This window comes from Rhinopithecus roxellana, chromosome 17 (genome assembly GCF_007565055.1).
Source record: "Rhinopithecus roxellana isolate Shanxi Qingling chromosome 17, ASM756505v1, whole genome shotgun sequence".
Taxonomy (NCBI): domain Eukaryota; kingdom Metazoa; phylum Chordata; class Mammalia; order Primates; family Cercopithecidae; genus Rhinopithecus; species Rhinopithecus roxellana.
In genome coordinates, this window is record NC_044565.1 from 9,285,978 (window position 1) to 9,299,783 (window position 13,806).

At 39.4% G+C, this 13,806-nt stretch overlaps 1 gene segment (V, D, J or C); it reads right to left on the bottom strand.

Moving 5' to 3' along the window:
* Nucleotides 1-12,941: 12,941 nt before the first annotated feature.
* On the bottom strand, nt 12,942-13,506 carry LOC104676470. The segment is given in 2 exon segments: nt 12,942-13,264; nt 13,390-13,506. Coding segments are annotated over 2 exon segments (378 nt in total).
* Between the last annotated feature and the right edge of the window lie 300 nt (nt 13,507-13,806).

The following is a 13,806-nucleotide window of genomic DNA, read 5'->3' on the forward strand; positions in this document are numbered from 1 at the left end:
GTGGAGGACAGGAGGACACTCCTTCAGGGTCAGTGATGCTGAGAGTTCGAGAGGAGACTCAGCATGGAGCTGCCTGTGAGTTGCCGCATTAATCCTGTTTGGAGAGTGATCATCTCACAGGTGTACTCAGATGCCAGTGGATGGCCCAAACGTGGGCTCAGGTTGGAGAAGGACAAAGCTACAGGGATGAATATATAAGACTCATTTGATACTGTGAAATGTCAGTACAACCTTAATGAATTATATGGGAAGATAAAGGAGTCACAAGGTTGTGATTTTTTATTTGATATTAAAATATATCCCTTCTGCTCATTTTTTTCCTCCAGGATGTACCTACTGATATACATTTAACAAAAGTCACTGTTTTTAATTGTCGTTTTAGTAACTGACAGCCTGTGTGCAGGGTTCCTAAGTAACTGGGAAGCCAGACTATCATTCCTATGGGTGAAGCCAGGAAGTAACAGTGGATGTGAACAAATATGAGTTTCATGTACACTTCTCCAGATCCACGGGCCACTGATCTGGGGAGAACCCACAGTCATTTCACTTTCCCATACCCAGATGACAGGACACCTTGATCTGTGTTCATCTGATGATCTCTAAACACTGGACCATATTCTGAAGGTGTAGTTCATGCTTCTTTTCTGTGCTAGAGGGACTCTCTCACTGACACGTATTGTATCCTCTGCATAGGACAGTCTGTGTTATAACTTGTTGGCTGGTAAATACTAATCAGTCATTTCATTTATAAGTCTTCCATAGGTGTTACCTGACCTATGGCTATGGGGTCTTCCAAAAGAATGGGCCAGAGGTAGAGCTGTCAAACTGTAGCTGGATAAAAAGTGTAAATGTCAAGAAAGGGTAATGAAGTGGTGATAACAATAGTAATATTCCAAATTAGTCTGGGCTCTTGGCTGTGATTACTGGTTAGTGTGAAAGAGTCTAGGTTTGGTTTTTATTAGTTTTATTTCAATTGATAAAGTAGCCAAAGTGCGTAAATCTTGAATGTGCAACTGAATAAAATTTATGTGTAATTCATTGTCCCAGTGGAATGAGAGAGTATTTCACAGTCCCTTGTGCTTCCCTCATGGACAATTTGTCGGTTGTCACCCCTCCCACCCAGCAAAAGTAACTGTCTTTCTGACATCTATGCAATAATTTAGGTTTTCCTGTCTTGAACTTTGTATAAATAACATTAAATGTATTTTTATCTTTTTAGACTTATTATTCCTTACAACTTTTGAGGCCATCATTTCTTCCAGAGGAGCAAAGTTCCTGTCTCATGTCATTTCCTGTGCTTCTGAAGGATTTTCTCTCAAATGTCTTGCAAGACAAAGCTGCTATGAATGAATGTATTTTGTTTATCAAATAAATTTTTTGCTTTTTTCTTTAGATTTGAAGGGTATTTTCACTGGATATAGACTTCCTGTTTGTCTTCTTTTTTTTCCTTTCGGCATTTAAATATGACATTTCACTCCTTCTACCCTCTATTGGTCCTGATGAAAACTCAGCCAATGGCTATGTTGTTGTTTCTCTGTATAAAGTATCTGCTTTCATTCTTGATGCAATGAAGATTCTCTTTGTCTTTCAACATTTTAATATAATGTGTTCAGTTATTAATTTCTACTGATTATTTAAAAGGTTTTTATTAAATTTCTTCATTTGAGATTTTTTGTATTACTTTTGAAAAGTTGTTGTCATTATTTCTCCAAATATTTTTTCTGCCACTTTCTCTTTCTCTCCTCCTTTGTGACTCTCATTATACATTTTTTGATATCCTTCACTCTGAGCTATAAATCTCTGAAGTCTTCTTTTTTTTCTAAATATTTTCTTTAGACTCAATAATTTCTTTTCCTCTATTTTCAAGTTAACTGATTGTTCTGCCATCTCAAATTGCTATTAGACCTAGCTAATAAATATTTAAATTGGGTTATTGCAGTTTTCATTTCTAGAGTGCCTATTTGGTCATATTTTATATTTTCCATGTCTTTTCTTGAGGTCCTCCTATCCGAATCTTCTTTTTTAAAAAAAAATTTTCCTTTTTATATTGATGATCATAGTTTTAAAAATAATTATTTGAACATCTGGATATTAACTGCTTTGTAGTCTTTGCTAAATCCAATAATTAGGGCAAGTTACAATTAGCTTTCATTGACTATTTTCTGTTGTTATTATTGTAGCTGCTTTATTTTTGTTCCTTTGATATTGTTCATACTTCTCTGTTTTTTTCCAGGAGTTGTTAAACTGAAAATTGTGCATTGTTGATAGCATATTATAGTACCTCTCTTAAGATTATGGGCTTTCTTATTTTAAACTTAATTTTTTTAGAAATAGGGTCTTACTCTTTCAGCCATGCTGGAGTGTGGTGGTGTGATCATAGCTTGCTGCAGCCTCAACCTCTTGGGGTCCAGCTGCTCTCCCGCTTCATCCTCCTGAGTAGCTGGGACTCTAGGGGCATGCCACCACTCTCTCCTATTTTTTTTTTAATTGTAAGATAAGTGTGTCATTATTTTGCCCACCCAACCTGGTCTCATTCTCTTGGCATCAAGTAATCCTTCTGCATCAGCCTACCAAAGTACTGGGATTGCAGGCTTGAGCCAGCATGTCAGGCCTGGAATTTGTTTTTTCTGATCATATTTTAATTTCTTCTTAGTTACTTGTCTGTACTTACTGATAGTGCCTGACTTATGAGAGATGGACTTGTAATTTTTGACTTTCATATCATGTGAATGTGATATGCATTCAAGTAGAAACAGAACTTCTAGTATTCATACAACTATTTTCTCTTTCAGTACAATATTCAATAAATTACATGAGGTATTCAACACTTTATTGTAAGATAAGCTTTATGTAAGATAACGTTGACCAACAGTAAGCTAATGTAAGTGTTCTGAGCACATTTAGGATAGGATAGGCTGAGCTATAATATTCAGTGGATTAGATGTATTAAATGTATTTTCATGCATGATATTGAAAAATCTGTATCTCACATGGTGTTTGACCACAGATATCTCTGCTTCTTTTTATTCTTAATATTAATCCTTAGTTTGAATTTATAGGAACTGTACATGTATCTGCATAGCGAAGTGGTCAGCAATGATTTGAGATGTTTTGCTGAAATATCTGGAGGTTATAAATCTGTCTTCTGTCAACCCATCTGTGTGTAGTTTAAAAAGCAAACTGCATGCAAAATGCAGCTAGTTCTTACCTCTCTCTGGTTTTACTTTGCACAGGAAACTCCTGGGTCTCATCACTCATATCTATAGCTTCTAGGTCACTAGGAATGTGTGCAGAGATTATTTCAGCAATGTGGGTCTGTCTTATCCAGGAATCTGCTATTTACTATCAGCAGATGTACTACTTGACCCCAACAGGGCATCATCTTGGACTAGCAAAGCTGTGGACTTTTTCTGTTTATTTCCTATGGAGTTCTACATGTTTAACTGGAAACACTGAAGAATTTTTTTCCACTCCTTGGCTTTACTCAAGTCCACCCCCTTTGGCAGCAAGCTGCCAGTTTCATTTGCTATCCTCACATTGATAAAACTCCAGTTCTGTAATTCATGCTGACTGAACTGGGAATAGTAGGGTGCTGTCACAGGCAAACGGATACAGACTTTTCCTGTCCTTACTCAAAGCACTAGTACTTATTTTTTTCAATAAAGAATATGCATCCTTAATTATTTTATGCTTTGCCAATTTTCAGAGTGTTGAAATAGTTTTGATATTTCAGCTTTATATTTATATGTGTGTTTGTTGTTGATTTTTGCACAGAAGGTTTATTCAACTCTTTGTGATGCCACAGAGATGCCTTCTAAAATGCATTTAAATGAACATAGTAGCCAGGCTGAAATGGTATCACGTAATGGACTAACATAAGTAATTTTGGACTTGAGAACTTGAACTCTAAAATGTCCAAATAGACCAGAGATGCTAAAACTGAGTGGCCACCCCAATAGCTGTCTGTAAAGGAAGCAGCTGGTGTAATCTAATAAACATTGACGGTCTTGTCAAGGTTTTTGTTTCATGTTGAATCACTGTGGGAGGCCAGTCATTATACTGCTGACAGTAATAAATTCCAACATCTTTAGGCTCCAGGCTGCTGATGGTGAGAGTGAAGTCTGTCCCAGACCCACTGCCACTGAACCTGGCTGGGATGCCAGTGGCCCTGCTGGATGCACCATAGATGAGGAGCCTGGGAGCTTGCCTAGGTTTCTGCTGGTACCAGGCTAAGTTGCTGCCAGCACTCTGACTGGCCCTGCAGGAGAGGGTGGCTCTTTCTCCTGGAGACAAAGACAGGGTGGCTGGAGACTGCGTCATCACAATTTCTCCGGTGGTATCTGAAATTGGAAAGAAAACAGAAGTGCACTCATGTAATCAAGATCAAACCCACTGTCTTTGAGTAGAGCCAAAATTGTTGATCTACATTGAATTTTAATTATATTTCTATAGGTGTCAGGGGATTTCAGTAATGTGCAAAACCACCTGATATTCCCCTCACCTGGGAGCCAGAGTAGGAGGAGGAAGAGAAGCTGTGCTTGGGCTTCCATGGTTCCCTCTGGGTCCTAACTGAGCAGTTCCTCCCCAGAGCTCTGATCCAGGCATTGATATGGGCTCTGGAAGGTAGGGCAGCTGGGAGGGACATGCAAAGCAGCTGGGGTGGGAGCTGGGCTTCCAGCTGCAGAGACCATCTGCTTCTTCCTCTCTGCACTGAGCATCCTGCGCCTCCCTGGTTGTCAGGTCAAAAGAGTCTGTTGGCTCAGTCTGAGTGTAGAACTTCCCCCTTGTGCTCACAGAATTTCACTCCTGTGTCTTTCTTCTCCTTAATCACCTAAATCCACCCAGATGATGTTTGGCACAAGGCTGTTAAGAACAATATAAGAGGCCTTGTTTTCATTTCTGTCTTCCTATCCTCAGTATGCCATCTCCCTAAGTGCATTATTGGGTCTATTGAAATGAAGAGTCTGTTAAAACTTAATCTTCCAGATACACTTTTCATTTGCCTATTAGTAATGTTTTGTGAGGGTCTTGAAGCTTTCCATTAACCCAGACACATACCCTCTTTGAGTCAAAAGTGAAAAACTTCTGTTTACAGTCACATGTCCTGGTTCACTGTAACTTCCATCTCCCTGGTTCAAGCAATTCTCCTGCCTCAGCTTCCCTACTTGGGAATCCCAAGCTACTTGCTGGGATTACAGGCATGTGCCACCACACCCGGCTAATAACAGGAGGCAGTAAAGGGCCACAAAAGAATGTACACAAGAGACGACTTTTCTTCTTTTTTACAGAATAAGTCAAAATGTAAAATGGTATTATAACGTATGGAATCATGTTTAAGACAAGTCTCTTGGTTTTCTAATTTGTGCTAAACCCAAGCAGTGTTGTGATAGAAAGAGTTTTTTTCTTTAAGTTGCATTTGAATTTGCTCCAATAACCTAATAGACACCCTAGTGGCAAGTCCTCTGTGATGCTCACCATTGTTCCCAATTCTAACAAATTCTACTGGACACAGAAGTTTTTCTAAGTCCAACAAGAGGAAAAGTGACTGGGCCATCATTGTTCTCATCTCAGATTTCCACTTCCTGCACAGAAGGTGTACATATAGTTAGCAAGACGTTCTGAAAGTGGAATGTAAGCATTTGTTAGTGAACAAAATATGACTAAAGCAGTATTTTTATTTTTTATTTTTAAATTGTTATTTATTATTATTATTATTATTATTTGAGACAGACTGTCCCTCTGTCACCCAGGCTGGAGTGCCATAGTGCAGTCTTGGCTTGCTGCAACCTTCGCCTCCTGGGTTCCAGTGATTCTCGTGCCTCAGCCACCCAAGTAGCTGAGATTATAGGCATGTGCCACTACGTCTAGCTCATTTGTTTGTATTTTTAGTAGAGACAGGGTTTTACCCTGTTGGCCAGGCTGGTCTTCCTGACCTCAAATGATCCGTCCACCTTGGCCTCCAAAAGTGCTGGGATTACAGGCATGCGCCACCGCACTGGGCTTTAAGCAATATTTTTATTAAGTAAAATGAAGAAGAAAAAGTGTAAATAAAGTGACAATAAGAAAACAATGATGGAAAATGATAACTTTAGGGCAGAAAATAAGAAAAGGCAAACCAAACCAAGATTCCCGTAGGCTGAGCCTCCAATGCACAATCCAAGGAGGAATGTCAAGGCTGAAAACTCTGGAGCATCTAGATACAGGCCTAAAATACCAAATGCTGAAAAGCCAGAGTACCCAAGTATTAGCCTAAGAGTGTCCCCACACCAAATGCCAGGAAATCCTGGAGTATCCAGGGACTGAACAACGCAGAAAATCCTGGAGCTTCAGTGGGGTGGCCAACAGTGAGCCCCAAAGGCCTGGTTGGGGCCATAGAACAATGTGACTCTGGCTTCTTAGAGTCAACAGAACAGGAGAATTCTTACATCCAAGTGTCCTGACTTAAACAATTGCACAAACCTAATTAGCAGTGAGCCAAAGTCAAAACTGCAAACCAAACATATATATCAGGGCAGAAAATAGGATAAATGGCTGATGGTTAATAGGATAATGGCTGATGATAAAATGGCATTGGAGGAGAAATGACAGAGAAAGAGCAACGAGGATGTCGTCAGGTGTGCTATGGGGGACTTCAAATGGACTATCTAGCCAAAGGCCTTATTCCCTGGATCATCCGATATAGGACAAGTGGGCAGAGGGGACCCTTACAGGTATGCAGGAGCCAAAATGGTGCCAAGCAGTCTCTAACGTGGGGCCTGCGTGAAGATCTCTCCAGGGTCCCCAGCTTGGGTGCATTGGGCTCCCGTGGGGGAACTGGAGCACGGAGCGGCTGTCCTGCATGACACAGTGGCTCTGTGGCCACTTGCCCATCCCCAGGGCCCCACCACCTGTCAGGAAAGATGATGGCTCTTAAAATAGCCTCTGGCCAGTGCTAACAACTCTGCAGTTGCTAATGTTAGCAACTTTGTAGCTTCGATGACTGTAGCGCTGATCACTGTCTCGCCCTCTCTCACTGGTCTCTGTCTTGCCACGTCTCCAATAGCTGTCTTGCCCATTGCTGATCACTGTGTCCTTCTTCTCATAAAGTGCCATCTCGTGCTGTGTCTTGCTGTCTTGCTTCTCCGCTGTTTCTGCCGTCTCATTGCCACATCAAAGGCTGCCTCTCACCATCTCTAGTGGTGAGTGGCTGACTCAATACTGACGCAAGGCAAGTTCTCAGCTTTGCTCAGGAAGGAATGAAAGAGTAAGCCGGTGATAGAAGAAAACAGCTTTATTGAGGCGGCAGTGGTGTTACACTCTGTGACTACTCCTGCAGAGCAGGGGTATTTCATAGGCAGAGGGCCGAGAGGAGCAGCCAGGGGCAGTTTTACAGTCACATCTATATCTACTTTTAATCATGTGATAATTAAGAGGTGGGTTGTTCAGAAATAGCTAGAAAGTGGGTGGTGTGCCCCAGCTTCCAGGTGTTGCCATGGCAGGGGCAGGAATTTCCAGGTGTTGCTATAGCAAGGGGCTGTGACTTCTGGATGTTGCTATGGCAGTGGTAAACTGTCCTGGCATTAGTGAGCGTGCCTTATGAAGAGGGCCTTTTAGAACCCTGTTCCTGTTTTGGCCAGCCTCACATCTGGTCCAGAGTAAAGTCCTGCCTATGTCTTGCCTCAAAAGTAACAAGAAAGCTGTAATAAAAAGTTACCCAGAAAAAAAACTCCAATTTTATATTTGGTGTTTAGTGACAAGCTGTTTATCAAAATTACACAAAGATTCACGTGAACCAAAAAAATACTCTCAGAATTATTATAGGAGGTCATAACATCCTGTAGTCCAAAAATTAATATGGATATAACCAAACAAAGAAATTAAAGACTGGCATCTGTTATGAATATAAAAAAACTTAAGAAAAAAGAAAAATGGAGTCCATCTGTATATCTAAACATTTAGTGAACACACATTGTAAAAAGTATTACAGATTTTATAAGAACTCTTGATAGGTAATTTTAATTTATGAAAAATGTATATGAACCGTAAGATATGTTGGGTCTCTTTCCCTAACTTAAATATTTCCTTGCATTTAAATTCTTTACTAATTTTTAATCACTTTTTATTGTTTAGAATTTTAGCTGATATAAATAAGAAATGTATATTAAAAGCCTACCATTTTGATTTAACCTGTGAAATACATTTAAATTCTTGGAAAAATCCAAAAATACCTGGAAAAGGGAGCTATTGCCAGAAGATACACAATTCTTTAGTGTCAGGCTGTGATTATCTCCCAGAAATAACTTTTGGCTCATGTAGCTTCCAGTACACTGCAAGAATAAAAGATGTGAAGACAACGTTACTTAATTGGATTTGCAATTACTCTCTATTCACTGTTAAACAATTTTATTGAAAAAAAAAGATTCCAATCAAGTACACTGATTTTAGGCGTACTGTTAAATAAGGTTTTATAAATAAATGCATTCTTGTAAGCAAAATCAATACACACAGCATTTCTACAACTCCAAAAAGTTTTGTCCTGCTCTTCAGGAATCAACTTGCTTTCCACTTCACAGAACAGAAAATCCTTGGTTGGCTTATTGTTCATATAGATTCCACTTTCTTTTTAAGGATTTCACATAAAGAGAACATAGCACATGTTCTTTCTTGGCTGGTGACTTTCGTGCAGCATAATTGTCTCCCAGTCTCACTCATGTCGCCCTCACTCACTCATTGTCTCCTAGTCTCACTCATGTCATGACAGCTGACCAGGAGGCTGTCTCTGGTGTTTATACCTCCATATCCCACTATGCGTTTCATCTTCCCTTTGCCTCACTGGAGATCCAAGTGCAGGGAATTCTTCACATGACTGTGATCCCTAGAACTTCATCCTGATGACTGTTGAAATCTTCTCTGAGTTTTACCAGTGGAAATGGCAATAAATAGAAACATTCCAGAAGGTCCCCTAGGGTCCCTATTTTCTGTACTTCCTCTCTAAAATATAGAACATCAATTCTATTTGCTCTTGCTTTATATGGGCTAGATCTATGATTGCAGCACATACCCTAATGCCCTGTGTTGTCAGCTTGTCCAGTATTGTATTAAGTCTAAATGGTCGCATGCTTATCATATCATTTCTTCCAATTTAATGAAACAATTGTTATGTCAACTCTTTGGATTCAGAATCATCAACCAGAAAACCACAGCCCTGAGAAAACAGAAATCGAGTATTTCAAGCTGTTCAGTTGACATAACAATGATGAGTCTACAGCTCATTTTCAAGATATAAATAATCTGTTTATGGGAGTAAAAGCACCATTCACACAGTTAGTGTTTTAAAGCCTCCACCATATCTGACAGCATAGCAATTAAATAGAACTAGGGTTTGTGTGTGAGCTTTGCTCAACTGATAATGGTATTTTCCCTGTCTATAGGGAAAGCTGTACCTGTGCACATGACAAGACCATGAGCTACACTTTGCTTCACCTTTTTTCAGTTAAATAAGTTGCTTGATCCAAAGCCGTATTATGGAAGAACTTCCTGACTCTGATGAAAACACTTTGAAAATCCTCAAATAATATTTTATGCAGAAACATAACCGAAAAGGAAAGGAAACTCATATATAGTAAAATAACCACTGCTCTCCTCATGTTACAAGAGGTCCACTGGAATCACCCGATACCAGGCCCTGATGTGTGGTACAATGTTAAGGGTTCTGGAGGGGTCAGTTTTCTTGGCAAATTAGATGTTCAGAAGAGCCAGTAGCCCTGTACATCTCAGTTAGTTGAAACTCATATTATTGAGTCCCCACAGGGACCTCCATAACATTGGTTCATGAAACTCTCTGGGAAAGCTGGGAAAGGTGACCGACTGAAGTCCATATGTTGAATTGTCCTCATTGTTAAAAGCCCCTGCTCATTAATGGCATTTCTATTAATATTCACTTGGAAAGCTTTTTTTTTTCTCCATTATGGTTCATTTTTGAAACTTCTAGTGATAGCTCTTGCAGAATGACTTTGTCTGAAATCATCTTGTTGCCTTTCTTTTAAGGCCTGATGATCTATGAAAACCAACAGCCAATATTATTAAATTGCTGTTCTCTTTGCCATGTGATCATCAAATGTAATCCTTGCAGTTTACCCATGTTATGATTTTTACATTTCCAGGGCTTCCTTGACAATGGCACTGATGTGACTCCATCCAGCATCCATTGTTCTGAGAACTCTATTTGGCATATCATCATTGTGAGCATGAACATAATGGAGACTTTCATAGGATGCAATGGTTAATATTTAACATTAGTCAAAATTTTCTCTAGTCCTACCCTTGGACCTCTACTGGATTGGAAAAACATTTTAAGTAAGGACAACGATTTGGTAAAATTTTAAAAATAAAGGCCACAAAGAAATTTTCTGTAGCAAGAGTATGAATTATATGTTGTCCAGAATACCATTTATTTGTGGAATGTAACAACAATTATTTAAATGTATATAATTCAGATATTTTATAAATATGTATATATTGCATATATAACAGAATGAATGTAAATATGAATACTCTACATATTTGTAGCCAAAATTTTGTCAAATAAATATATATTCACTTCTCTGTATCTTAAATATATACACACATTTTTCCATAAATAAGGTAAATTTTAATTTTTTGTTGAAAACTAATGTTTTAATTTTGTATTTTTCTCTTAATAACTTCATAATTTGACTATAAAATATTCCCATTTATACCACCAATTTAAGAAAAAATACATATGTTTATATAGGAAGAGGTGTAAATACTGTATCTGGAAGCATTTATGCATTAATTATTGGTAACTGGTTAAATACACAACTCAGTGGCTGATAACAGTAAACTTTTATTTTCATGTTCAAGGATGCTCATGTTCACAGTCATCTGGCTGATCAAGGAAGGGCTCTGCTGAGTGGTTCCTCTACAGGGCACTGAACTTGTATTCAGCCTGTAGATATCAATTGTTTAATGACAATACTGAACAGCAGTGACTAAACATTACACAAGATTCTTGTGACAGGTCACAGGAGACATCAGCCTCCCAAACCAAACCACACAGTTGAATTTAAGTCCAATAATTTGTAACACAGCTTCACGAATGTTAAATATATTCCTTTATTTCAATAAGTATAAATTTTCAAGAAAATATTACTCCATTCAATTATAGAGGGGTTTGATCATTCCATGGACAAATAAATATGTTTTCAAGCTTTACAATCCTGAAAATATTTGCAAATGTAAGTTTGCATTAATAAGAAAACAAAACTGGATGTGTTTTCAATATGTGGCTTCAAACATAATTTTTTTAAATGGCCTTTTTGGGAGAAAATCATTTTAACGTACGTAAATATCCCTCCTTACCTCTCGTGTGCTATAGAGTTGACCAATAAGAGGTCCCCCCATGAGATTTGGAAGTCAGAAAAGGAAGACTCAATATTATCCATTGGTACCTAAGACAGGCACAGAGACAAAGGTGAGGACTGGAGAAACACCTGGAAAGATACTCTAGGAAGCTGAGAACTTCAGCAACCCCAGACTTAAGTTTCCAGACAGGACTGAGGACCACATGGTTAAATAGCCCATACTTCAGGGGCAGATGCATTCTGTTTTCTGAGGGAGCACCAGAGAATCCTGTTTCTAATATCAACTTTCCTAAATACTATATCCTTGGCTTTTAAAGGTTGTAGTGTGAACATTAATCATAGGAATTGGGTCATTCTGTCATACACAACAAAGACAAGAAATCAGAGGAGAAAGACACTCAGGGTGAAAAATATTGTTTCTAGAATGCAATTGAAATAGGCCCTATTATCCCACAGAACTAATGTTTATGGTTTTTTGAATAAACATAGAAATTGACTTCCTCAGTCTTAAAACTCAAGATAGTTACATCTGTCTTACCTGAGCTGTTTTTTCAGTAAACCAACCATCAGGTCTCCCAGATACTATCAAGGAGCTGAAATTTACGTATCACTGAATCAGTACAGTGAGACGTCAGAACTGTCACCCATTATGATTGCCTAACTCACCTCCTGCTTCCTGTTGACCAAATTCTCTTTCTTACCCCTCCATAATTCTTGTTTTCCCACATTTCTTCCTTGCTATGTAAACCCCTAATTTTAGTAGTTCAGGGAGATACGTTTGTGAATGATGTCCCGTCTCCTCGGCTGCAGCACCTGATTAACGTTTGTTCCTTGGCAATGCTTGTTGTCTTAGTGATTGGCTTTCTGTGTGTTGAGCTGCAGGATCTACACCAAATCCCTGGTATTTCAATAACAAAATTCTCTGCAAGCTTCACTGCTTTGGCTTCTTGTAAGCTGAAATCAAATTGATCCACAACTTCTGAGATAACTTGACATAATTCTAGGATTCACTTTGTCCACTACTGCTTACCAGCTTGAGCTTGCCAGTTTGCAACTCTTCCTCGTGCCAATGAACTTTCTCAAAGAGCCATAGGTAACATTTTCCTTCTTTCAAAAAATACTACCTTTTTCTTTGTTCTTCCAACATATTGAAGACCACTGATATTTCCTGTATGTCCCATTTGAGAAATATTTCTATGCAAATAAAACAAATTTAGAGATTCATCTTCACATTTTATTTAGACTTCAGTAGTTTATTCTAATTCTCTGTATTAAGACAATTCCTGCTTAGAATATCTACACTGGCTTCTTCTGTGTTATATAAACTCCAACTGAAGTCATAAACTAGACTCCTCAGGTGTCATGATCTCTGTCTTTAGTAAATCAGCAGAGGCATTGCTATGTCTGTGCAGTTGGGGCTGAGAAAGAGAAAAGAATTAGGGTCCAGAGGTGACTTCATGTCCCCCTCTACCAACACCGTCAGAGTGTGGCTACATCTGAGGAGCACTCTCAGCTGATGGAGGCATCAGGAGGAGCAGCTGGGGCAGCCCAGCCTCACACATCTGCTTCCCTGGGGGTTTATGTTCGGGTATGTAACACTGTGTGAGGGGCACTGTTATGCTGTAGACAGTAATAAGCTGCAAAATCTTCAGGCTGCAGGCTGCTGATGGTGAGAGTGAATTCTGTCCCAGATCCACTGCCGCTGAACCTTGATGGGACCCCACTTGCCAAACTGGATGCAGCATAGATCAGGAGCTTAGGGGCTTTTCCTGGTTTCTGCTGATACCAACTTAAATAACTGCTAATGCCCTGACTTGCCCTGCAAGTGATGGTGACTCTGTCTCCTACAGATGCAGACAGGGAGGATGGAGACTGGGTCATCTGGATGTCACATCTGGCACCTGAGATTGGAAACATAAAAACAAATGTCCACAGAATTCATCATGTTGCTAGAGAATTTCTCTGAATAGTGAAGTAGTACCCAGAACCCTGGGCTGTGTAAACTCCCCTTGTTCTCCTTCCTTACCTGGGAGCCAGAGCAGAAGGAGCCCCAGGAGCTGAGCGGGGACCCTCATGTCCATGCTATGTCCTGACTGGGTCTGACTCCTACATGAAGTGTGACCAGCCTATTAATAAGTCTTCAGGGCAGGAGGATGTGCTCTGGGAACATGCAAATGAGCAGGGGATGGGGCAGGCTGGGCACAGCTGCAGGGCTGGCTCATGTCAGTAACTCAGCACCTGCTCAGTGTCCCCAGGTGTCCCAGGTAAGATCAGAGTAGCAGAAATTTGTCTGCAGAGAATGTGTTTGTACTGGGGACTATTTGTTATGAGAGACATTGTTTAGATTATTTTTTGACAATTTGAAATATTCCTCAGGAGTCGATGGAGTAACGTATTTCATTGGTGTATGGGGAGTATTTAGGGGGATATTCTTTTTTGTAGG